At 32.2% G+C, this 26,095-nt stretch overlaps 1 protein-coding gene across 1 annotated transcript in view; it reads right to left on the minus strand.

The window, feature by feature from the left end:
• Positions 1-26,095, minus strand: part of LOC150085323 (uncharacterized) — a 736,427-nt gene that overhangs the window by 82,874 nt on the left and 627,458 nt on the right. Inside the window, exon 7 of the mRNA XM_090374526.1 lies at positions 23,195-23,327. Coding sequence (XP_090230652.1) covers positions 23,195-23,327 — 133 coding nt within the window. The remainder of the gene's footprint in view (positions 1-23,194; positions 23,328-26,095) is intronic.

The raw sequence follows: 26,095 nt of genomic DNA on the forward strand, positions 1-26,095 counted from the left end.
ATAATTCAAAATAAAATAAAACATAAGCCAGTAGTATGGCAAAAAATGTAGAGCGAAAATTAACATAAAAATAACGCAAAATAAACCAACAGGGAGAGGGAAGTAAAGGTAATAAGACATAAACAGTAGCCGATAGTCCCCTATATAATTTAGTACTTTAAATCCAATTAATAAAACCGATATAAAATTTAAAATAATGCCAATTAAACATAATTTAGCGGTACCCCCCCCTCGAAGGTACCAGTTCCAAAAAATTTGAAATATCACCAAAAAAGGGGTTAAAAGAACTACTATATAGATATTTGACTTTAATAGTTTATTTACTAGTATCAATCTTAAAAATTTTTAAAAATGTTCTATATAAAATATCCACACACACACACATTTATATTATATATATACAATTTTTATTATATATATATATATATATATATACACACACACATCTATATCTATAGTATTATGTAATATTTCTATATTGAGATCCAGGTAATTTGCCATAGTATCAGAGCTATTAGTTTTTTCCAGTGTAAGTTCATCTGGATATAATCTGCTGTAATCCTGAATGAAATGTAGACAATTAAACACAGATAGATCATATCTACGTATCTGAACATTAGTAGATTATCTGTAAATGTTTTTTTCTGTTGAATATAGATAAAGGTTTGCAATTATACAGGGTGTTGGACTTCCCATAGGGGTGCCATTCCGTCATATACGTAATTATTAAAAATACATAAGTTTATTAAGGTATCCAGTAGGTTAAATCAAAGTTTATGGAATTTTTATGTTTCAAGTATAGCTTGTGGAGAACATATTTTTAAGATTGATACTAGTAAATAAACTATTAAAGTTGAATGTTTGTATTTGCTTAATATTGTTATTTTTTATTGCATTTATAATCGGTAAGTTGTTATTTATGATAATAGTTTTATTTACATTATTTAGTATTGTTTTCAGTAATTTTTCTAATGTTTATCTGGAATTTTAGCATAACTATCTTTACAGGATGTTATGCAAATATAATCTAAATGCAATAGGCGATTTATGAAATTTAGGTAAAAAAAAAGGTAAACTGCAGCCATTATCAACCAACTGTAGGAAGGATGGAAGCCTTCTCAACAATTCATGCTGAGGGACATGGACCATAATCTACCACGCTGGTCCAGTGCGGGTTGGCAGATCAACTGTATTTAGCAGTCAGGGGCTCAAACCCCGGTCTACTCAAAGAGCACGTGCTACTGCACTCCCGCTCCTGACCACTCGGCTACGGAGGCCTGGTGAAATTTAGGTGTACAATATATAAACAGATATTTTAGGTTATGGTAGTTTAACTTTAATTTTTTAACCAGTGCTATTAATTTTTTGATTATTACATTTTATGCTACATATGATATTTATACCATATGAATATATATATATATATACATTCATTCACAAGTGACACCATATTCACGAGTCATACACAGCAATACACATGCAGCATGCATGGACTTCATGTGTATTCTGAAGCTAACAATACTGCATTAAAACCACGTTTAATTTATGAATTTCTTTTTTCATATAAACTGTATGGGAAGGGGGATTAGTAATTGCCAGATTTCTATTTGACCAATATTAATAAAACTTGGGATGACTTACATAGCTTTCTAAAAGAACTAATTATAAAATTTCATGAAATTCTGTACACTGGGAATTGAGTTGTTACATGCAGACTAACAAACGTGGTGAAAACAATAGGTGCTTATGTATATAAATATGTGAACACAGTTAACAAATTCTAATAAAGATAATTCAGAAATGATTTTACCTAAGCCAACAAAAGCATCAAACAAGCATAGCATTAAATGCGTCACCTGTCATACTGGTGACACTTTTAATGGAACCTGAAAAAGTGCTTTCCTAATTTTTGTAAATTGATTTTAAAGAAAAATGTGCACGACTTGAATAGTCAGAAGCATACCAATGTTTGTGTCACAACTGCTCTCCATATCTATGAGTAACCATTTAATCAGGCAGTGACAATAATTGTATTTAACCTATTAGATGGAACTTTGGTGTATTGTATATACTAAACACAGTAAAACATAAATTTAAATATCAATTAGAATTATCAGTGTGAATTTTAGTACTCCAGTATGGTATTCACTTTCAATCTCCATCATTCCTTATTTTTTAATTGTAAAAGTTTAGCTGTAAAAAAATTCTTTACAGTAGCATGTTCATCAGAAAACACTTGTTGCTATGATAACTTTCCAGAGAGGTTTAGCCAAGTGGAAGTGCAATAGCACATGCTCTTTGAGCAGCTTGGGGTTCAAGTCCCTGACTGCTAAATATGGTTGATCTTTCAACCTGCACTGGACCAGCGTGGAAAATTATGGTCCATTTCCCTCAATATGAACTGTTGAGGTGGCTTCCATCCTGCAGTGGATTGACAGACTGATAATGGCTGCAGTTTACCTTCTCTTTTCTTTCTTTCTTTCTTTCTTTTTTTTTTTTTACCACCACTTGCTTTGCTACCCCAAGATTTGATTGTATGGTAGTTGGGAAATTATTATTATTATTTATTTTTTTTTTTTTTGGATAACAAGACTATTGTTTGCAATGATGCTTTCCAGTCTTATTATAAAATGTAATGTCAGAACACTAAATATATATTCAGAGCAGCAGAAGCCTCGGATTGTAGGAAAATTTAAAGATATATAAGTTAGTGCAAATGCATCATGCCTATATGTAGTAAATTGCCCGAAGTTATTATAGTGGCATCATTTCATTACATCTAATATTGTGAATGCCTTCACAAAAAGTTGCCTATTAAGTTAAAGTTAGAATAAAATAGGTTGTATTACTGAGATCTGTCATTTAGCATTAGCATTAGCAGAGGCATTTGATGCAAGAAAGCAAGCTTATGCAGCATCAGCCAAAAAAAAAAAAAAAAAAAACCCACTTCCACTTCACCCCTCTGTTCGTTCAAAATACCTGTCCAGCTGAGCCTTAAACTTATTTAGGCTATCAACCTCCACCACAAGGGATGGAAGTCTGTTCCACCAACCAACCACCCGCTGGCTAAAGGCAAATTTCCACACGTCTATCCTACATCTGTCTTTCCTCAATTTGAATTTATGCCCTCTCAGGTGATTTTTCTGAGCTAGAGGAAGAATCCCATCAGCATTGAGCATGCTCAAACCATTCAAGGCTTTATACACCTCTATCAGATCACCTTGCTGGTGCCTAGTCTCCAGACACTGTAATTTGCAAAACTTAAGCCTTTCTTCGTAAGAGCACCCCTTTGTTCCATTCACTAATCTTGTTGCCCTTCTCTGTACTCGTTCCAGCAGCTCTACATCCTTCTTGAAATGAGGCCTCCAGACCTGTATACAGTACTCTAGGTGTGGCCTGACCATTGCCTTATACAATGGAATAATCACCTCCTTATCCCTGCTGGAAAAATTCCTGTATATCATTGACAATACTCCATGAGCTACTCTTGCATTTATATAACACATTGTCATCTAAGACCATATTATGTCTGTATCAGTGAGTTCAGAGGCTCATTTGTATATATAGGGGTGGACTGAAAAACCTGGAATATTTTCTCTTGACTCAGTGTAACCATCGATTAGAAGATATGAAATCTGGTTTTTGAACCAGTGAAGTAAAGGTCTTGGCCTTTATTTTAACAAGAGGACCAATGATCATAATAATTTTTTTTTGATCTAGTATCCGTAAGCCGTTAGACAATAGCTTCAATTCTTTCTGACAGAAAGAATTAACAGAAGCATTGATGGCATTCCAATATATTTTCTTAAATTTGGAACAGCCATATATCTAGGTATATTTTTCTAGCCTTCTTTAGTAATTTACATTATAAGTGAAATCAATATCCTATATAAGTAATATAGGATGTAAATTTACTTATCGGCCATATGAGAGACTGATAGGAAGTTCCCCCACCGCAATAACAACTTTTTAAATGAGCTTCTGTTGTTATTTAAGTCAATCCTCATTTTGGCATTTTCAACTGTATTTGCAACTAGCAAAGATGCGTAAATAATTAGAATCAATTAGATTAGCTTAATTAGAATCAATTAGATTAGCTTAACCAATTATTTCTAATTTTCTTACTGAAGTAAGTGCTAAAAAAAGACAAAAAAAAAAAAAAAAAAATTCATGTTTGAGTCAGGTACATGACTCAAACAGAAGAAAGTATACCACCCAATTTTTTAGAATCCTGGTCTCCTTTCCCTGGCCGACAAGTTATCTTTTACACAAATGGATGGTAGAAATGCAACTTTGTGATAAAAAAAAAAAAAAAAAACAAGTTTGTATCAGTTTAAAATGCCAAAATGAGGGTTGACATCACAACTCTATGTTACTAGAAATGAAATGAACGAAAATATTTAACCCCAGGGGCTCACATCTGGTGAGTGTGAGCTTGGCACACCCAGGGTCCTGAACTAGATATCATTATTCTTCTCTTTCTTGGTGATTCCCTACTTTTGAATCTCTCTCAGAATTTTTTTTTTTTTTTTGGCTGGTGCAGCAAAAGCCTCAGGCTTCTTTGTACCATATGGTTAATAATAATAATATTGATGCTGTTGAAAGAGAAACTTTGGGGTGATGGTTACAGGATCCATGCTGCTAAAAGTGAGTGCTTTTCTTGTTTATACTCTGGCACGACCACCATGTCAGTGGAGTTTACAATAAATCAATCAATACATATGTTAATCACATTTAGCAGTCATGGGCTTGAACCCCAGTCCACTCAAAGATCACATGCTACTGCACTCGTGCTCCTGACCACTCAGCTACGTCGGACCTATTGTATCCCAGTAGCTACCTAACAGCAAGCAGTATTTGTAAAACATATGAGATGAACATCATAATTTTGTAGAACCTTTCATATAATTAATCATTTATTTTAATTTTTTTAATAGCACAATGTTATTTTTTTGAGATTTCTTTGGATATAATGCACCAGTTCATACGTTTTACATGTATTATGATGTCTGAAAATTCCAAAATGAGGCAAGTATTTATTTTCACCAGCTGATTTGCAAGTTGTGTGGGTATACTCAATAGGGCAAAAAACTCCCTCTTAAAGTTGGCTAGCTAACTTAACTGAAAAGACCAATAAGAATTCCAATGGGATTTAATATGTTAACTGCTTCATGATGCACATATGCATCATGGGATTTTTAATCCAGTTGGAGGGAGGGAAAACCACCTGACTTATTTTCTTCCTATTTCACTGAAGAAAAACCATATATTTTTGTCAAGCAACCTTCCAGTGGCTGACTAATTCAGCCACAGTGAGAAGAAAGCTGAAAAATGTTTCTGCCCTACTCAATCCAGATTGACTAAATCCCATAGATTTCAATCCTAGGTCAAAAAGATCGTAAAAAAGCATGCAGTAAAGATCCCACACCTCTCTCCAAATGAGTGACAATACAAATATATAATTTTATATATCCATTTAACTTTCAGTTGCAACTTTATAAATTTAAAGAAAATTGTGTGTGTGTGTGTGTGTGTGTGTGTGTGTGTGTGTGTGTGTGTGTGTGTGTGTGTGTGTGTGTGTGTGTGTGTGTGTGTGTGGTTAGAATGGAACAGAGTGCAAGATGGAGTAGCTGCAATTTACACGATAAAATCCTTTTGTACTTACAAAAATGTTGGTGATAAGCTGATTGGGAAAAATATGTAAGTAATACGAATCAATTAGTTGAAATGATGCATTATATATGAATTCTTCAAAGCTTGCAACACGAGTGAATGAATTTTAAAGTTAAAAAAAAAAAAAAAAAATTGCACCATGAAAAATAGCAATTACCATGACATAGTACTTCACACACACAATGTATACTAATTTCCAATAAATTTTAATTCCCAACAGATTTTCACTGGAGAAGAATTTTTTGTTATAACAGTACGAGAATAAATAATGCAACTTGAACAACAAACTTCCATCTGCTAAAACTGTATATTTAACTTATACAGGGCAATAAACACCCATTTATAAACTTTAAATTAAAATAAATAAAATTTCCCTCCTTTCGAATAAAGGCAATCAGCGCAAACTAAATGAGTAATATGCTTCAAGATGTGGAAGCATGCAAAAATGTATATGGTACCATCATCACCACCATTATCAAATACCAATCACCGGTATTAAGAGAAAGAAGAGGCACTACAGCCTAAATTACATACACATAATGAGAGTTTACACTCATAAGATATAATTAGCATATCGAACTTCAACAGGAAAAACTTAACACAGTGGGTTCTATAAAATTATGATAACAATAAAAGGAATCCATACAAACAACTATAATGTTTTCACATAATAATTTTACAATTCAGGACTAACAAAACATGATACGTTACTAAACAATATACAGGGAAATGTTTTATACAGTTCACTTGTATACCTCACATTTCTTTAATCAGATGAAGTTCAATTATATACAGCCTCATTCTTTCATATACCTGTCATAGTCATAAGTACTTAAAGTTTGTGCCAGTTATAAAAGGATTCATTAATAAGAACTGTAGATGTGTACAACTTAATACATCTCAGTTATGTAAATGTTTGATAAGCAAAAACATGGCACTTGGTACACAGTAACATAACATATGTATCGTTTTTCTATAAATATTAAAAGTGTAAACTCATTAAATCAAATATAAATTTATGAATAAAAGTGTGCATTTGGTTTTAAAGCCAGAAATATTACCCAACTGAAAATTAAAGAGAGACTTTGATAGACATGTTACAGGTAAATTATATATTTGTAAAATAAAATTCAAAATGATTCCACTGTCACAATCACTGACAAGCTGCTCTTTGTACCAAAATTCCATCACAAGAGGTGAAATTTGGGTGCATGTATGAGGATATCAGAATTACGCCCAATTCTGATAATCCCTGAGTTTTTTAATACATAATCATTGTTAATCAAAGGTTGCAATAATTAAAAAAAATTTATGTTTAATTAATGAATTACTGAAATAAGTAATGAGTATGCATACCTAAGAATATGGTAATCTATTAAAATATATTTATTAATAATATTTCAATAAAGATTTAAAAATATTATTTCTATTGAACAACTAAAGAATTAATGTAAAACTTTTTTAATAGTCAAGAAAATGCATGTTTTCATTTAAGAATATGCATGCATGCAGCACAGAAATATAAAACAATTACATTAATACTTGTATAATAACTTCTTTAGCTAGTACCATTTTTATAACCAACACCAAAGTTTCATATTTAAATATTTCTCCACAATAGCTTATATAAATCCTTAAATCAGTGTTTCATAATAACTAAATATAAATAATCATCATCAAAGACAGTAAATGTTGTAATAGTTCATTATTATTATTATATTCTATCAGTTTAATTTAATAAAGATAAAAAAGCCTACAAAAAGTATCAAGTGTGGCTTACTCTCCCTTTAAAAACCTCCCTTTATCTTTTAACCAAGATAGAGCAAGCTGGAATAGAAGTTCCCATTCGTGACTGACCTTCAAACTTTTCTAAGCTCTTTTATCTTAATTATTTGGTATATAGTAACTAAATTTGAACTATTTAGGTTTGAATTACATATATACAACTTTTCCTAAACTTGTGTTAATTGGCACCAATCAACCAAATTTTGGGAAATGATATAGCCCAGAGGTTCCCAAACTTTCTCAGTTCACGCCACCCTTAGTGTCTCAGTAATTTTTCACAGAGCCCCTAGGCCAAAATAAATACTTAAAAGTTCTTTTTATTAAGTAGTTAGGTCCAAACAACTTAATAAGTAATGTTGAAACTGTGAACTACCCTGAGCTAGTAGTTCGAGCTGTCTGACAGATGTTGAATATCGCTGTGTTTCCCTCGAAAATTTAAAATATCCCGTGGTGCTGCTGTGAGTTTGCTGAGGTGCACAGTTTGGGAACCGCTCACATAACCTATTAAAGAAAACTTGTATTTTTGCTACCCAAAGAAGAAAAAAGTAAACATTCTTATATTTTAATCTGACAGTTATTGAAGCTAAAATTAATTTGAATATTTCCTAGAGGAAATATTCAAAGAAGAGAAAAGAAGTAAAATATCAATTTAAAGTAGGTTTATCCATTGACCTTTTATGAATCAAAGTTGCACAAGATTAACATAAATGGTGAAGTTTATTTTCCAGAATTAAATCAAACAATCTATTTGTTTGATTTAATTCTGGGAAATACCAGTGTAATCAAGACAGAATACATTACTTTTAAAACAAAACAAAGAGCTTTTTATTTAGCTTGCCATTCCAATAATTTAAATTGTATTCTCAAGCATGAAATCTAATCCCAACTACGATAAAAAATATGAAATACTAAGAAGTGCTTTAAAAGTTTTATACCAAAGAATTAATATTAACAGTATTTACTGAGTACTGCAACATATAAATAAATTATTCCTATGAGTTAACTCAATAATATATTTATGTTACAGGTTGAATCTTTGAAATGGAATGAACCATTTCTAACATTCAAAGTCATTTTGACCATTAATATTAATTTTAATATAAAAGGTTTTCTCATTCCCATTCATCTTGACATTATATATTTTTCATATGACAACCAATAATAAAAATGGATAAGTGTGTGAATGTTTATTTTTTAGGAAAAAAAAATTATTCCTTTACATTAATTCCAATCATTTCCTTTTGTTTCAACATAATTTCGATCTCATCCCTCACCTTCTCATCTTTATTGCAAATTTAAGGCAGTGCTTGATGTGTATTTTGTAGGCAAAAATAACATATGTTACAGTTTGAAATGGAGTGAACCATTCAAAGTCATTTTGACCATTAATATTTAAAAGATGTTCCCATTCATCTTAACATCATATAAATATTTTTCATATGAAAACCAATTAATAAAAATGAATAAGTTTCATTATTTAATAATTCATACAGATTCACTTAGGGGGAAAAATAATTCCTTTTTATTTAATTCTAATCATTTGCTTTTTTTTGTTCATACAGATTTTGGTTTAATCTGGTTTCACCAATGAAACCAAACAGAATTTGAATCTCATCTTTAAGGCAGTGCCTGATGTTTCACTTTGAAGGGGGGGAAGGACCCCCACTTTTCTAAAATTTTCGTTGGAAAGCCTGTGCGCCCAATTAAGAAATAATTTTGAAAATAAAGTTCTATAATGGCTCCTTTTCAGAGGTCAGGAGTAAAATATGATAAATATCCTTGTCAGCACTTACCAGATAGCAAATGTAGCTGAAAAATTTTAAAATGGCAAAATAAAATCTGGTAATAGTATGTTTCTTTGCAAGTTTAGGGTTTCTAGAAATGAAAAACTACAGTAAAAATGCTGGACTACCAGACAGAGGACAAGTCTTTTTGACTGGAAAGCTGTCACAAACTGAAATATGTTTTATTCTCATTAGAGATGCTGTCTTTGAATATTTGTGTGCTAGTCATGACTGTGTCTGCTTATTGGTTGTGTAGTGTCAGAGCTACAGCCACTCAACTCAGACTCTTCTGGGATAAATCACATTGGTTCACTAGCTACAAATGGTATAACTGTTGATGACCTATTCAAGTTAATGACAAACTGAATCGATATTCTGCATTAACAATCATGTATGAGGAATTTTTCAGGAATGGAAATTCCAGCAGTATATCACACTCTAACAGAGAACTAAATAATTTTGTGATAACTGAAAGGAAAGTGGAAGAGAAAGTGTTGAAGCTAAAATTAAATAAGGCAACTGAGGTAGTGGGATCTGTCCAATTGTATTAAGAGAAGCAGCAAAAGAGGTAAGAAAATCTTTAACCATAATTATGACAGCATCCTTGAATTCAACTGAAATGCCTATGGATTGGAGGTGTGCAAAGGCTTTGCCAATTCACAAAGGGGATCAAAGAGGGAAGTGAGTAATTATAAACCTGGAAGCTTGACTTCTGTTCCAGGGAAAATAATGGAGTTTGTGATCAAAGAAGTAATGCAGCAGCATCTTGACAGGAACGCAATTATATGGCAATTCTGAGGGTAGAAATGTTTCACATGAGCAGGAAGCTAATGCTAGGGAAAGAAGCTTAAATAACTTTATGGGGTGTGTCAGGGCAGTAAAGAACACTTAGTCTTAAATGTGTACACAGTAATGTCAAGAATAAAACAGTGACTTTGAATTCTGGATTACAACAACAAATGCTGACATAATACAGCTAACAGAAATATGGGTTGATGCATTTCACTATGGCACGTACAACATATGCACCCACAAAGTTTTGTCAATGACATACAGGAGTTGTGCCAGCAGGGATAAGGAAGCAATCAGTCTGCTGTATATGGAAGTGGTTAGCCCATATGTTTAGTACTGCATACAGGTCTGGAATCCTCATTTTAGGAAGGACGTTGATCTGTTGGAACAGATCAGAGAAAAACAAGTTTAATTGGGACAAACTTGTCACAAAAGGGTACTTTTACAAGAAAGACAGTGCCTCCGTAGCCAGGTGAGCAGGAGCAGCAGTGCGTAGCACACGCTTCTTGATTAGACCGGGGTTCGAGCCCATGATCACCAAATACGGAGGATGCGGAAAGGTCAGGGAATGACCACTGCATATCCCTGGAGCAATATGGCCTTAGTTACTAATGCTCCTAAAAACCAAAATAACAAACAAGAAAGACTTAAGTCCTGCAATTGTTTGGAAGCTTTGAGATCTGATTGAGCTGTGGAGTAAGCTAAATGTTGATGGTAATCCCTCAAGGATTGATCTAGGGGCTACTGTGGTTTCTGATTTTCTTAAATATCATCAATGAAGTGACAGAAGATGTGATGTGAAAATTTGCAGATGATGTCATGATCAGGAGAGTGGTTAATGATTAGAACTTTTTGAGGACAACTTGGATAAGCTTCAAGGATGGTCAGAAATGTGACAGTTAACTTTTAATGCAGCAATGAATTTAATGGATTTATGATTTAAATTAAAAATAGTAGTGGAAAAAAGGAATATCAGATTACTCTATAAGTAAATGATATGATTAGACACGTAGTTCACTGAACAGTGAAGACAGGTGCTAAAGAAGGCCAATGGCATCCAATCAAGGATTACTGACATTTGCTTGCAGTGATAAGCAGGTCATAATCCCACTGTATAAGGTAATTGTGAGACTTCACTTAATATAATGTGTCCAAATACGAAGACAGCACCTAAAAAAAAAAAAAAAAAAAAGAGATACTGAGCTTCTTTAAAGGACCCAAAGATGGACAAAGCATATTTGGTTATACTGGCAAGATGGCCCACATATGAGGAGACTTTGAATATATAAGACTACAGAGCTTGGTAACTGGTACCCTAGAATGGATAAGATTGAGGACTATAAGACTCTGAGATAGGAACAGTAAAATGAATGAAAGTGAAATATTCACTGTTAAAAATGACACTAGAACTAGGGGACATGAATTTAAATTGTGGAGAGAAGAATTACAGCTGGGATTGTAGGAAGGTTTCCATTAGCCAGCTAGACGATAATTACTGGAATAAATTACCTCTGTGGGTAGGCTGGGAAAATTAAAAGGTAAGCTGCATAGGCACCCACAAGAAGAGGAAACACATAGGTTGATTATTTCCTTAATTTATTATTATTTTATTTTATTTTTTTCGCTGGTGCAGCAAAAGCCAGTGGGTTCCTTGCACTATATGGCTAATACTAAGTGATAGAAAAAGCTATAAGGAGACAAAAAAAAGTGGACTTTTCAGGCCAACTTCATTTTTTATGACTGGCTCTTGTTTAGCTTACTTTACAGAAAAGTGCTGCTTCTTTTTCAGAGAGATGGCAAATCATACCTGGTGGTTTTACTAAAAAGTTACAATTCTTGGATATTGCTGTTAATAATGACTTCTGAGAGAAAAGTGGGATCAGTGAATGAATGAAAATGTTCATAAAACAAAATTTGTTAGTGGATAGCTGACAGCTGGTCATCTGCTTCATAGGCAATAAATGGATTTCACTAGTCTAATATAGATAGAGATAGAAAATATAGATAGAGAATGAAGAAATGGAAACTCTAAAAGAGACAGCAAAAGTACCTAAAGAAATTTTTGAAGTAACTGAAACTTTTAAGATATACTCTGATAATGGATTCAATTAAATTACACTTCAAATCTACTTCCTATGGGCAAGATACCATTAATATGTTGTCCATCTATTGCTTTTCATTTATAATTAAATTATTTCTAAATTCAAAATTAATTTATAGCAGCCAAAAATTTTACTTTTTTGTACATATAACCTGTAGCCCTCCCAGAAAATTTGTCTTCAGCTAATGATAGGAATCAAACACAGGTCTTTACCAAATGGTGTAAGAAAACAGTGATTCTCCTGCACTTCTCTCAGGGACAATTGCTTATGGACTTATGAATGTACTGTATATGCATGCCAAATTTTTATGTTGGCCTAGTGTCAGTATTAGGGTTTTTTTTTGATTTTTTTTTGTTGTTTTATCAGAACAAATAATAATGAAGCACTCTGATTTTATTTAATTTACAATTTCTATAATTCTGTTGTACAGAGAGAAAGAGAGAGAGAGAGAGAGAGAGAGAGAGAGAGAGAGAGAGAGAGAGAGTTCTCATGGTAAACAACAGTGTTCATATGATGATCACTTGAACACATACTAGAAATACTAGAAATGTTACAAGTTTTAAATCTTAATGTGAATAGAGTTCCTCAATAAAATTTGTTTTTCTGGTGAACAATAACATGAAAATTGCGAAAATAAAATATCATATTCATTATGTACTTTATTATATTAATATTTTAAAAACCTCCCATAAGACAACAATGCTATAATCACTATAAGTCAGATAAGAACAATTCTGTTTGAGATCTAATGCATAACTTTCAAAACTCTGGGTGCCCAAATTAAAGTAAAAAAATTGCAGGAATACTATTATATTGGAGAGGGAGGGATGAAAATAAACAATTGAAACATCAATTCTATTTTATGTGGTTAACTTTAGTTCAGTATAATATACCATTATTTTCTGCCACTTAAATTGTAAAGCTGGTAGCCAGAACTGAAACAGATTTTCTCAGGTCTATTTTTAATGCATTTTCCTTAATCAGTATTTCATTTATATATTATTACAATACGCATTTGTATTTACTTTCTTTTTTTTTTTTTTTAGCTAGTTGACCAATAAACTGATATTTCTTTAATATGCTTATGCTGACTACATAACTATCAATAACTATGGTTAAACTTTTTATTCATTACTTAGCATGTATATTCAATAATTAAAAAGGCAAGTTCCACAGAGAGTGTAGTTTATAAATAAATTAATTCAAACATTATGTGCCATGCTATAAAATAAAATAATGTACTTCAAAATATAGAAAGAATAATTATTAATGTAATAAACAACAACCAAGTATGTGCCCACAATGATATTCATGTTTACTAAGATCTGCCTCTATCACCATTAATGATTCCAAATATGTGACTTGCAAAGAACAAGATATGATGCAAAAACTTATCAACAAACAATCAAATTCATGAATAACAAACAAGAGAGAGGAATCGTAAAAAATTATCCATGTAAAAAAATAAAATAAAATTTAAAAAAATTCAGGAAAGTGGATAACTGGAGACAAATAATTAAATTACTGATTAGATGTAATCTCATTATCAAAATCAATCACAAATAACTGTGAAATAAATATTATGACATTTATTTAACACAGTAACAGCCATAATATGCTATTAGAGTGACATGTCAGCGTAACAAATTCATGCAGCTGGACAAAATATATCCATTATAATGAAATTTTGTTAAAATGAAACACAATAAAAAAAAATGCCAGAATGATAGTCATGTATTACAAAATAATTAAAACAAAAGAAAGTTTATTAAATGCAATTTTATATTTTTGTAATGAAAATTTCGGAAATTTAAATATGTGCTTTTTATGCTTATTTTCAACAAAACAAAACTTTTTATTAATTCTGCTATAAAAAAAGAAAAACATGAAAGTACAGCCTCTTCCATTTTCAAATTTATAAAACCACCTAGCAGATGATACAATACAAATAATTGTACTTCTTCACACAGAACTGTAAACAAACAATTTCAATAAAACTGGCATCTCACCTATCAGCACATTTTGCGAAATATGCAACTCTGGGTAGCCATCCCTTCCAAAATGACTCAAGTAAGACTTTAGGTAAATAATCTCTAATCTCAAACAAGCAAGTAACTCCCAGTTAGTAAATATTGCAGTACTACCAGATGCTAAAGACCAAAGATCAACATGCACACAGTATTTTTAAGAAATTTTGTTATAATGATTATATTTTTTGTAGCTGAATGAATTTTTATTGTGCTAAACGTTTGGTTTCATTACGATGATATTTGTTAAAAAATAAGCATTTTTACATAAAGATATATAATAAATTGGCAGTGTAGGAGAAATAATTTTGTTTTACTCAATATTTTTAAAAATACACAGTATGAGAGAGAGAATATAAAAATTATAACATTACAAGGCATTTATGTTCTCAGGCTTTGTAAATATGATTGCAATGTGATCTGCTAATAGAAAGCAATGTTGTACAGAGCTCCAACTGCATCACCTAGTATGCATAGTCAAGAAAACAAAGCTGTGTGTATATGTTTGTACATGTATGTTCATGGGTCAATTTTAAAGTTGTGCAAGCTGAAAAACCAAGAATAACTTATGGGAGGACCCTCTCTCCCCATCTGAGATTTAAATAACTCAAAATTGACATCTAAACTGCAAGTTTCTCCAGCCTCCAACAGGATTCAAACCCTCACCTCTGAAATGAGTGACAAGCCACTATATCAGTGATGTCAAACTTAAAAGTGCTTATGGGCTGCACTAACAGTTCTTGGTGGAAGGGGGGGCTAATGGGCTGCACAAATAGTCCTCACAGGGCTTGCAGGCCATATTAGTGTGTGCACTGTACACCAAACATGGAGAGAAATATATAATAACAATAATATAATAACAGAAATATATTCAATATATTTGATATCTTTGGCAAAAATACATGATGGTTCAAATAAGTTATGAAGTTTATTTAAATCTTATATTAGTGCATTTCCTTTAAGTATCACCATTTATCATTATTATCATAATATGTTTAACACTGTTAACTTGTGAAAGTAGGCAATACTTGGGTCGAGACCAAGCAACAAACATCAGAAGGCCATCAATTTGACATGCCAGCTCTATACTGTCACAGAGTAGTGACAATGTGTTAATGGGACGAAGAAAACTTAGTTAACGTTCATCCATCTAAAACTCAGTCCTGTTTTATTTCTTACGGAAGAGAATCTACTACTCCTATGCTTATCTTTGATGGTACTCAGATTTCTAGACAAAATCATATATCTCTATTAGGGATTAACCTGACTTCTACTCTCTCTTAACATTAAGCACATAATACTGCTTTCTCTGTATCAAAAACGGGTTTTCTTTTTCCCCTTAGAGGCAATTTCATTAAGGTCTACAATACTCTAGGAGAAGAGAGAATGAATTAAAGTGAAATTTTCAGTTATAAGTGATACTAGAACTAGTACCAATTCAATTACAGGGAAAGAGGTATAGACTGGTTTCAGGAAGTTTTCATTTAGCCATTGAATTGTAAATCACTGAAATAAAGTTAGTTGCTGACAACTTGGAAAAATTCAAAGATCGGCTGGATTATCACTTATATGAGGAGTGGAGCATGCAAAAAGGGTTTTTATTATTTCTGTGTAAAAGTGAGAAAAGGGTACTGTCCATTTAGCCAGAAGAGGATAGTCCATAATTCTCAATCCTGATTGATGACACTCCTCTCTTGTACTATAAAAACAGTTGTGTCCCATTCAGCTATCCCAATCAAGCAATTTACTTCAAGCATTCTCTCTCTCTCTCTCTCCAGAATTCAGGTAAGCCTTTCCACAATCTTATTTAATAATCCTTCTTCAGATTTTACTTACATATTCTCTCCCCACTTCAGAGTTAACTTACTGTAATTTTCTGGATGTTTTTTGTGCACCTCCTTTCTATAATACCAGGTGGTCCTTGTGGCCAATTTCTTGTAAAATATTCTTTGTAATTTTGTAAAGAATTAATTTACATTATCTTAACTCAATCATCTGAATGCCAATATTGTATTAAAATTCATTAATAAAACTTCATAATGAAATTCTACTGTAACCCTATAATTGCTAATTTGATTTCTTTCATGTTTTAACTTTCCCTGTAAGCCTAATGACAGGATTCAGTTGAGCCTCAAAATGTTGAAATGTATTAAGTGTAAAACTGATGCGATCCACTTCGATAAACATTTAAAACTCTATCACATAACAGTGATAGAGTTTTAAATATAACAGTGGTTTTAATTTCCTTTAAATCACAGTTATTATTTTTATTATTATATTTTATTTATTTTAATAGTGTAGTGAGTCTAGCAATTCCTTGAACCCTACAGCAAATATTACCCACCTCCTCCTTGTTTCTCAATATGAAATGGCATATCAAAGAGAGATTTTACAATATTTATATGATCCAGAAAGAGTCAAAAGACTGCATTCAGCACTGAATGTAATCTCAAAATAAGAGTTGAAAAAAAAATGCAGGATTCAGTGTATTAAATCCAAAGGAAGATTATCGTAAGACTACCCTTTGTTTTATTAACAAGTCTGGGGAACTTCTTGCTGCTCATACTTTATATTTATGGCCAGACTTGATATACATTTATATTTTATACTACAAACACAGTGCAGAACAAGTGACAAAAAGTAATTTCCAATTCAACAAAAATAAATAACTTTTATAATGAAAACTGTGTTCCACTTAGGGCACAAGTGACAAGAACATAAATGCTAATAATTTGCATACTGAAACCCAAAAATACACTTTTTAGCTAACCCACTCTATCAATTTATTATTCATCAAAAACAGTGACCCAGATTATGGAAGTGGGTCGTGAGAATTGCAAACCATTTGTTCACTCCTGGGAAACACTTAATTGGTACTATAAGGATTCATGAGCTTAATCTGCAGATGGATTAGACTACTTCTGCGATTTCAGCAGAAGAAGTCTAATATTTCCACAAGGTTTGAGGAAAATGTATTGGAAATAAGGTAATACAGTGCAACCTCGATATAACGCACCTTTTCATACTGTGGTTTTGGATATACTGCTGGTATGATCATGTCCCCCAAAATGAATTATGTAATAAAAGTAACATCTTCAAAGATCTATCAATTTCATATTGGAAAATGAAAAAAGGAACACTGTATATACCGTATCTACTGTATATCCTATTATTGTATTTCCAAGAGGGAAGATTAGCTAAAAATTGGCTGTATATTTACTTTGATATATTCAGTATTCAGCTACAGAGTAATTTTTGTAAACAACAGGACCCATCAGAGACTAATTACTGTAGACAACCAGTTTCTCCCATCAGCTAGAGATGCAATAAAAGAGTATATCAGTGGAACACTAATTACAAACAGCTACCTCTGGAGGGGAATACAGTTACTGTTTGTCAAGCATGTCAAATTAGTTACAAAGTAAGTTTTTGTAAAACATTTTTGTAAAATAGCATTCCTTTCTTCAAGTAGAAGTTACACGTAGGATAGCAAAAGGGACTAAAATAAACAAAAAAATATATAAATTGACAAGTGATTTATGGAGAAATTGCGTGACTTGACTTTGGCACTACGATAGTACTGGACAGTTCGGTTTTGATTTAGTTTTCTCAAAACACAGTAAATTCTAGGGCATCATAAATAAATACACAACAAAATTAGTAAATCAGTAGGATTGAAATAATGGCTGCCAAAAAAAAAAAAAAATTATACAGTTGAAGAGACGTTAAAGATTATCAAAAGAGTTAAGAGTGTCAAAACAAAATGCAGTATATTTCATGAGTGTGGAATTCCATAAGAAATAATCTGCTGTTGGATGATGAAAGAGGAAGAAAAATTTTGTTCATTAATAGACTCTGTAGAAAATGAAGTAAGCTTCCAAAGAAAGAAAACTAGACTTAATGTAAACAGTGAAATAGACCAATTCTTATATAAGTGGTTTCTACAGAAGCATAGTGAAGGAGTAATAATAAATGGGGTAATTTTGAAAGCATAGGCACTTAAATTTCATAAGTTACTTGGTGGAGATGACACATTTAAAGCTTCTGAAGGGTGGCTTTGGAGATGGAAGGCTCGTCATGGTATCTCCCAGGTTAGTCTTGTAGGTAAATTTGCATTTGGTGACATTACAGTTGAAGAAGCATTTATTGAATTTCTGCATAATGTCATTCAAGATAGTGAATTCACAGATCAACAGTTGTACAACTGTGATGAAACAGCACTGTACTATAAACTTCGCACAACAAGTCACAACCAGATATTAAAAAGGCAGCTAACACAAAGCACGCATAAAACTTAACAAAAACAAAATTGTGTTACTGCACAAACAAAACTGGAAATCACAAACTAAGGCCATTGTGCATTGGTAAAAGCTGAAGTCCCTGCTGTTTTATTTAAGCACATCAACACGAATCGCTACCTGTGATTTGTAAAAATAGCTCCAACACTTGAATAATGAGTGATATTTTTGCTTCATGGTTTGAAAGTGGATTTATGCTATGAGTGAGATCCACTTGCTTTCCAAAAAACTTGAAGAAAAGGCTCTGTTACTGTTGGATCATTGCTCAGCTCATCCTGCAGCTGACGTCTTGAAATCAAAAGATGGCAAGATCTGTCGCATTTCTTCCAAGGAACATAACTACACTAATTTGGGCCCATGGGTCAAAGCATTATTTGAGTCTTCAAATCCTATTATCATGGTGAGCTACTTACTGGTGTTGTTAACTCTGAAATTTAAGTTCTAAAATTTCTAAAAACATTAATACTGAAAGGCATTGCATAAAATATTGAATTAGCATGAGAAAATATTGGAGAAAGTAAGCTGAACAGCAATTGAAAAATGCTGAAAAAAATATGAGTTCACTAATAACCTTGAATTAGCAGCATTTTCAGAACAAGAAGCAAAAGCTGCTTGGATTGAGGTGGATACAGAAGCTCCAGTGGCACATTACCCAAGCAAAGAATAAATTGCAGCCTCTGTGAACAGTAGGAAGACAACTGACAGACAGAAGGCAAGTGACATAAGGAGTGACTCAGAAGATAATGTGGTTGATTCGTGTAAGGAAAATACCACCTGAAATTAACAGTGTTTGAAAACATTAATGAGGTGATGGCATAGTTAGAGCATTAGAGTGATAGTGAACATCTTCATTTATTGCATCTGATCACTATTAAGAATTATGCACTGAAAAAATGCTGTTATCAGTTCTGGCAAACTAAATTACATGACTATTTAAGAAGGGATGCATACAATGTAAGTCTACAATGACACTGTGTATTAGTAGAATATAAAGGGAATGATATAACCTTTAATACTTATAAAACATTAGTAAATAAAGTATTTAGTTACTAAGTAATATGTATTTATGTTAAAAAAACTGGGAATAAAATGGTAAAAATTTTTCTGCTACAATGTGCTTCCCTTATAACATGGGTTATAAAGCTGTTGCCTGACAACAGTGTTATATCAAGGTTGCCATTGTATGAGGAAAGTACAATTTATTATCATGTAGTAATTAATCTCATTTCTTCAACATGATCACTGCTTCCCTAATCACAACTCTAAATAAGTATGGATTATTTACATTTAGAGTTAACTCCTGATAATTACCTTATAAAACCATGGTAAGTGTTTGGTGCAATAACTATAATAATCAGAACTTAATTCTAAATAATCATCTGTATAACCACATACCCTGTGGTAACCAAGAAATTCTGCCTGAAGAGCAATCTTTATCAACATTTGCAAGGGAAGAGTCTATGGCATCTGCAAGTTGTCCTGCCTGTTTTCAAAACACTGGCCTTGGAAAGTCCTTCATTTTGGGAAACAGTTAAAAGTTACAGGAACCTTTCAGGGGAGTATGGTGGATCTCCCATGTTTCCTGGTTTCATCTTTTCAGAATCTGCTTGACAGGTGCTTCCCCATTGCATTGTGTATTGTAATACAAGACAATGAACAAATATCTGAAAAATGATTCTACTTCTGAAGCAGCTTTGGATCAGAGGTGATGCTGAGAAATGAGCAGCACTACTGTGTATTAACCATGATAATGTTTGGCACAGTATGATGAAGAATGAAATTCTCAGTCATATAGCATGATTAGCATCATCTAAACATTGGTTAACTCTTGCTGGAGTTTTTCAGTTAAGAAGAGGGCATGTAATTCACCTCTTCTCCAAAATGAAATAACCTCCAGTGTTTTGAAAATAGACATGCTATCTTTTAAGCCACAGAGTAGTCTCTTTTAGATATTTTTTTAAAAACTGCTCTGCAGATGGAATTTCATAGCTGTTACAAGAAATTCCATCTGCAGAAATATTAAAAGTATGGGAAAGGTTACACAAACAACCAGTGATTTTAATGAAGGTATATAATCAATAACTATGAGATAATAAATTGTCTTTCCTGTTACTACACAGCTGCTATTACTTTCTCCCCCCCCCCAACTGTAATTCTGAACATAAATATTTGCCTATCATAATCTTAGCACTATAAAAATTTAATTTAAATTTTCATTCACAAAATTTTCACATAATTTTAGGGCATAGAGGCCATTCTGGACTACATCTGATGTTCACTTCCTGACAAAGCTATGCGAAGTGAGGTTCAAGAACTTAGTACTACTTTTTCTCTTTCAGTGATGAAAAGTAAAATAAGTTCTGAAGAAATATTTCAACATAGTCAGAATATAGTTATTAAATCTAGGACAATGCTATTTTTGTATTTTTATTTGCTATATATGTATATTTATGTACAAAATAATGTTCAGACAATTTCTTTTTTCAAGTTTCAATCAGCAAAATATTTTCCTACCTAACTGGAATGTTGTTGTTGTTGTTTTTGTTGTTATTATTGGAGGTTTTATGGCACGATGGCAGCTAAAGGCTACTACGCGATAAACAACGGTAGGAAATAACAGGTGTTATTAAAAGTTAAAAGTGAATTGTTGTTGTTGTTGTTATTGGAGATGTTATGGTGCAACAGCAGCTAAATGCCATTATGTGCCAAACAATGATAGGAAATAACAGTTGTGTTGAGTTATAATAATAGTCAAGTTGGTATCCTAATGAATTTTATCTAGTATGCAGTCAAAATACAGGACTGTCCTGGAAATTCCAGTAAGTCTGATCACCATGACTGTAACAATCAGATAATTGTAACAATGCATCTGTCTATTCCATATGCCAATATATAAAAGGAACTATGTACCTAAAGCTCAAACTTTTCATGATCACCAACTGAGGTTGATCAAGTGGGAAACAGTTAGAAGTACTGTATATGCAAACTTTGAAGGCACAAAAATCAAATATGCCGCACACCTTAAAATTAATGAATACAATTAAAAATAATAATAATGAATAAGGATTAGCAGGTTTTGCACTGGTAAAGGTAACAGATATACTTGTATAATACCAAATTAAACTATCCTATCATATGAATGCAAAACGGAAACTAGCTTTCCAAAATTTCTGAAATACCACATCCTTTTGGCAAATATATTTGCTTACATTAGTGTAATCATGAAATTTTTATTAAAATTTTGTTCAACTACCAATAAAAGGAATGACTTTCCCCTTCTTCCTTTTCCATGCTTTATCTAATATAACTCCATTAAGAATGATTCCGATCTTCATACATACATCCCGTTATATTATTAAAGCAGTCAGAGGGTGATAAATAACTTGGACCCCAAATTAATCACTCACAAGATGTAGAAGTAAATTGATTAATCGTGAAGCCCAGGAGAAAGAGAATGTGCAAGAGAAATTAAGAAAAGACATAACAAATATCAATTTAAAAGCAGACATAACAAATATCAATTTAAAAGCAGACATTCTTTAAAAAATTAAAATAAATAAAGGTATAACATTACTTAATATACATATAAATTATATGAAGCCAATGTTGAATTTATAAAAACTAATCAATTTCCTTAGAAATTTTAAGTGAATCTGAAGAAGACACATTCATAAGAAATAAAATTTAATAAAAAAAATAGTCAGTTATAACTGAAGGTAATCTCTAACAGTATTTTCATTATCTCATCATTTCCAACTTTCTACACATCTATATAAACAGTTTATGTTGTCCACCAAAAAAGTTAATATAACTAGATTAATGGAATAATAAAGTAGTTAACTTTATCATTTGATTTTGTCTTGTTAGAATAAAATATAAGTTATGCCCTACTTTTAGATTTATAAACTGTTCTCATGAAGCTCAAAATCAGTCATGGTTTAACACAATGAAATTATTAAAGAAAAAGTGGATACGAAAGTTAAGCTATTTACTGTCTTTTTAGATATCTAAATCAGTGGTGCAGCTAAGACTTTAGCATAACAGTTAAATTTTAATGACAATATAACAACAAAACATAATTTTAGTAATACATCTTATTATAAATTGGACATATGTCCTCATATCTGTGAGCATTCTTAATCAGTGATGTTATCTAGTGTTGAGATTTCTTAGAATTAAAGAAATATAATTATCATGATATATTCTTAATTCTCAAATGAATATAAAAATTTAGTGATATATATATATATATATCAGAGAGATCACAATTTTAATATATTGCCTTCTTATGATGCCTTTAGACTGAAAATAACAGGCAAAACATGTTTTCATCAGTCAATTTTCATTTAGTTTAGCTAACTTTTAGATTCAAACACTAAAAAATGCTCGTGGTCTTGATAATAATGAAGAAGATAAATATGGAAAGGTCTGAATGTGTTTAGCTAAAAAAGGTGGTCCAGCATTAGAAATATCAGTTGATGATAAAAGCTCTAACCGATTTGCACCTATGGTACTAGATCTGTTAAGTAAAGTGCTACCACCAGAAGTTACTGATATTGTCGAAAACTGAGATGTTTCTAAAGAAGAAGTAACAGAGGAAGAAGTAGTTGTAATAGGAGTTGTATGTAAAAAGCTTGAAGTAGATGTGACAGAGGAAGCATAATTAATAGCAGTAGTGGCTGTGGAACTTGTAGTAGAAGTACAGCGAGAATACCTTTGACGTTTTTTCTTACTTGGAGTGCCAGAGGCATTTGGATCCTTATGAGCTGAGCGCATATGTTCCATCAAAGCTTCTCCACTAACACAAATTTTATGACAAATTGGACATGATTGGGAATTAGCACCACCAACTAGGGCTGCATGTTGCTAGGGAAAAAAACAAGTGACAAAAATTAAAACTCTAAAGTTATACCTTTCAATAATCAATTATAAATTATATATATTTATATACAGGGTGATTTTTTTTTATTCATCATACCATTTTATTCACCTGAAGAACATAAAATAATGTTTAGAAACAGAAATTAACCCTTGAACTATATTTAGCAGTGTTGGGAAATTTATGCCACATGTTCAATGTGTCCTCCATGTTTATCAATAGTGTCACAGTCAGAGTGTGAAGCTATGAAGAATATACTCCAACATTTCCTCCAATACAGAAAAATTATCTTCAACTGCTTTTTTTAGCACAAGAATGGTTCGTGGATTCTTCTGAAACACTGTCATTGAGATAAGCCCATAAAAAAAAATCACATGGATAATCAGATGACATTGGAGGCTATGCCAGTCCTTTGCCATATCTCTCAGAGTAGTGGTTAGAAACACCGTGTCATCAAAAATTTCATCCAGGAACTCCAGGACAACTGCAATATGAGGCTTCACACCACCCTGTTGAAATTGGTTGCTATCAATGTTCAATGCCAGAGACATATAAAAGAAGCACAGAAATGTTCCTAATGACACCAAAGTAATGTTATTTGTGGTTTCCATTGACAGATTCAGGCCCTTAAATACAAATGCAGAGTGTGCACTACACAGTGACCTTTTTTAAATGCAATGGATTGTCAACAACAACATGGAGGTTCACCAGAGCCCAAAATCTAGCATTTTGCTTAGTCACATATCCATCTCAATCAAAGCATGATGTCAGAAAACGAAACTTTATCTATAATGTCTTGCTCTAAGAGTTCACTTAATTCCCCAGCAAACACACCATTCCTTTCCATTTTGTGTTAGCAGCTGTATGAGCTGAATTTTGTAAGGAGATGCAGACAAGCCACAGAAATCTTCCTCACTGTGCTGTACGACTGTAAGACCCACTCATCTGTTGTGAAATTTCATTTATGCAAACTCTTCCCAAGTTTAATCAACTCTCTCTGGTGTTTTTAATGACAGTCAACCTACATGATCTTTTCTTTCATCTAAAAAACTGCCTGTTCTCTCAAATTGATGAGCTAACCTCAACACTGTTTGGTTTTCCGGTCCATCAACACCATTGTTGTCAGTATCTCCATTGAGCAGAAATAGTTGAATTTCCACTTCTGTAGTATTCCTTAACAATAAACACTTTGCTCAATGCTGTAAGCAGCCATTTTCTTCACATCAGTTGTGGAAGAAAAAATCTGAAGCTTGTGAAACTCCAAAAAGAAATAACATGATGAATTAAAAATAGCCCTGTACATATATCTAAAATCTGGAAAAAATTGACTTCTTTTGCAAGAAAAGATTTAATTTTTCTAAAAATCATTAGAGGATTACACAGAATAAATCATTAGAGGATTACACAGAATAAATCATTAGATTAGTGTAATAAAATCATCAACTCCTTTGATAAATTTATTGTAGTTCCACAGGATACAAGCTTTTCTCCTACAGGACATGAACTTTCTTCTATAGGTCAACAGGCTTACAATAACATGTTGTGGAGTATCCAAATGTTGCTTCTTTTAGGTTACTTTTGATATAAGTTCTTATAAAAAATATATATATTATAACAAAAATGAAAGATAGGTGCAAGAAGGCAAAATCAGTAGCAATAAAGCCTTTATTTCTATTCTGGCCTGTGTTACTTTTGTATTAAAAGAGGGTATAAATGCACTGCCAATGTTTGGACATTAATGCATTTCATCAGAGAGGGAAGGTGGACACTGGACAATACAAATGGTATCCACCATTGCTACTTGATCAAGAGAGGGGGAAATCAATATTTCACTGCATTATAAGTTTCTTCAGTGGGAATAAAAATAAATTAATACTACCACAGCAATGACAGATATGATATATTCTTGGCAAGACTCAAGAAAAGGTAACTATCAGCATTATGGAAAATTTGCCTATGGATTTGGCAAGGTTGATTCAATTAGTTGACGGTTAAACCAAATGACATTTAACTGTTTTCATTTCTCATTAGTTTACAATAATTGTGATTGACAGCTACCATTGACCTTATACATAGTGAGCATGAAGAATTTAAAACAGAAATTAAATATTCAGCTTTGTGTAATAGCACTGGTTGTATGCACGGTACATAACGTTCTTATTAGTATTAGAATGGCTACCAAATGATTCAAGGAGGTAAACTTCATCCACATCTTAAAAAACAAAACAAAAATTTCTTAGTCACCCATACTTATCCCGTCATCAAAGGGTGACCATCTAATTCTGTCTTGAACTTTGGTAAACTCTCTTAGCCATGATGATGATAGATAATTTAAGCGAGTAAGCTCCCTGTTTTTGCCACATCTACTAGTGAGAAAATACCCGCTACCCATTCAGTTGAAAAATGTATCCCTATTTATATTTAATTGGAGAGTTCTGTTTACCAATCTGTTTTAAAAATGCTGGGCAAATTTAAAAGAAATAAACTTTATATATAAATATATATTCGCTTTATTGCCTCAAACAAAAAAATAATAATAATAAATTAAAACAGGCGACATTCTGTACAAAAAGTTTTAAGGGGGTTTATAAATAACCTAAAAAATATATAGCACTGGTGTTGGCACAACTCAAATAATGAAAACATTTAATCATAACATACAAAATTACAAAGGTCAAATCCAAATGAAAAGATTATATGAATGAAAAATTCCACAGGAATTGCAGAAGATTGAGTGTGTCCCCTGGATTGAGGT

The sequence above is a fragment of the Mastigoproctus giganteus genome, chromosome 5, assembly GCF_048544385.1.
Source record: "Mastigoproctus giganteus isolate SK-2022 chromosome 5, ASM4854438v1, whole genome shotgun sequence".
NCBI lineage: Eukaryota > Metazoa > Arthropoda > Arachnida > Uropygi > Thelyphonidae > Mastigoproctus > Mastigoproctus giganteus.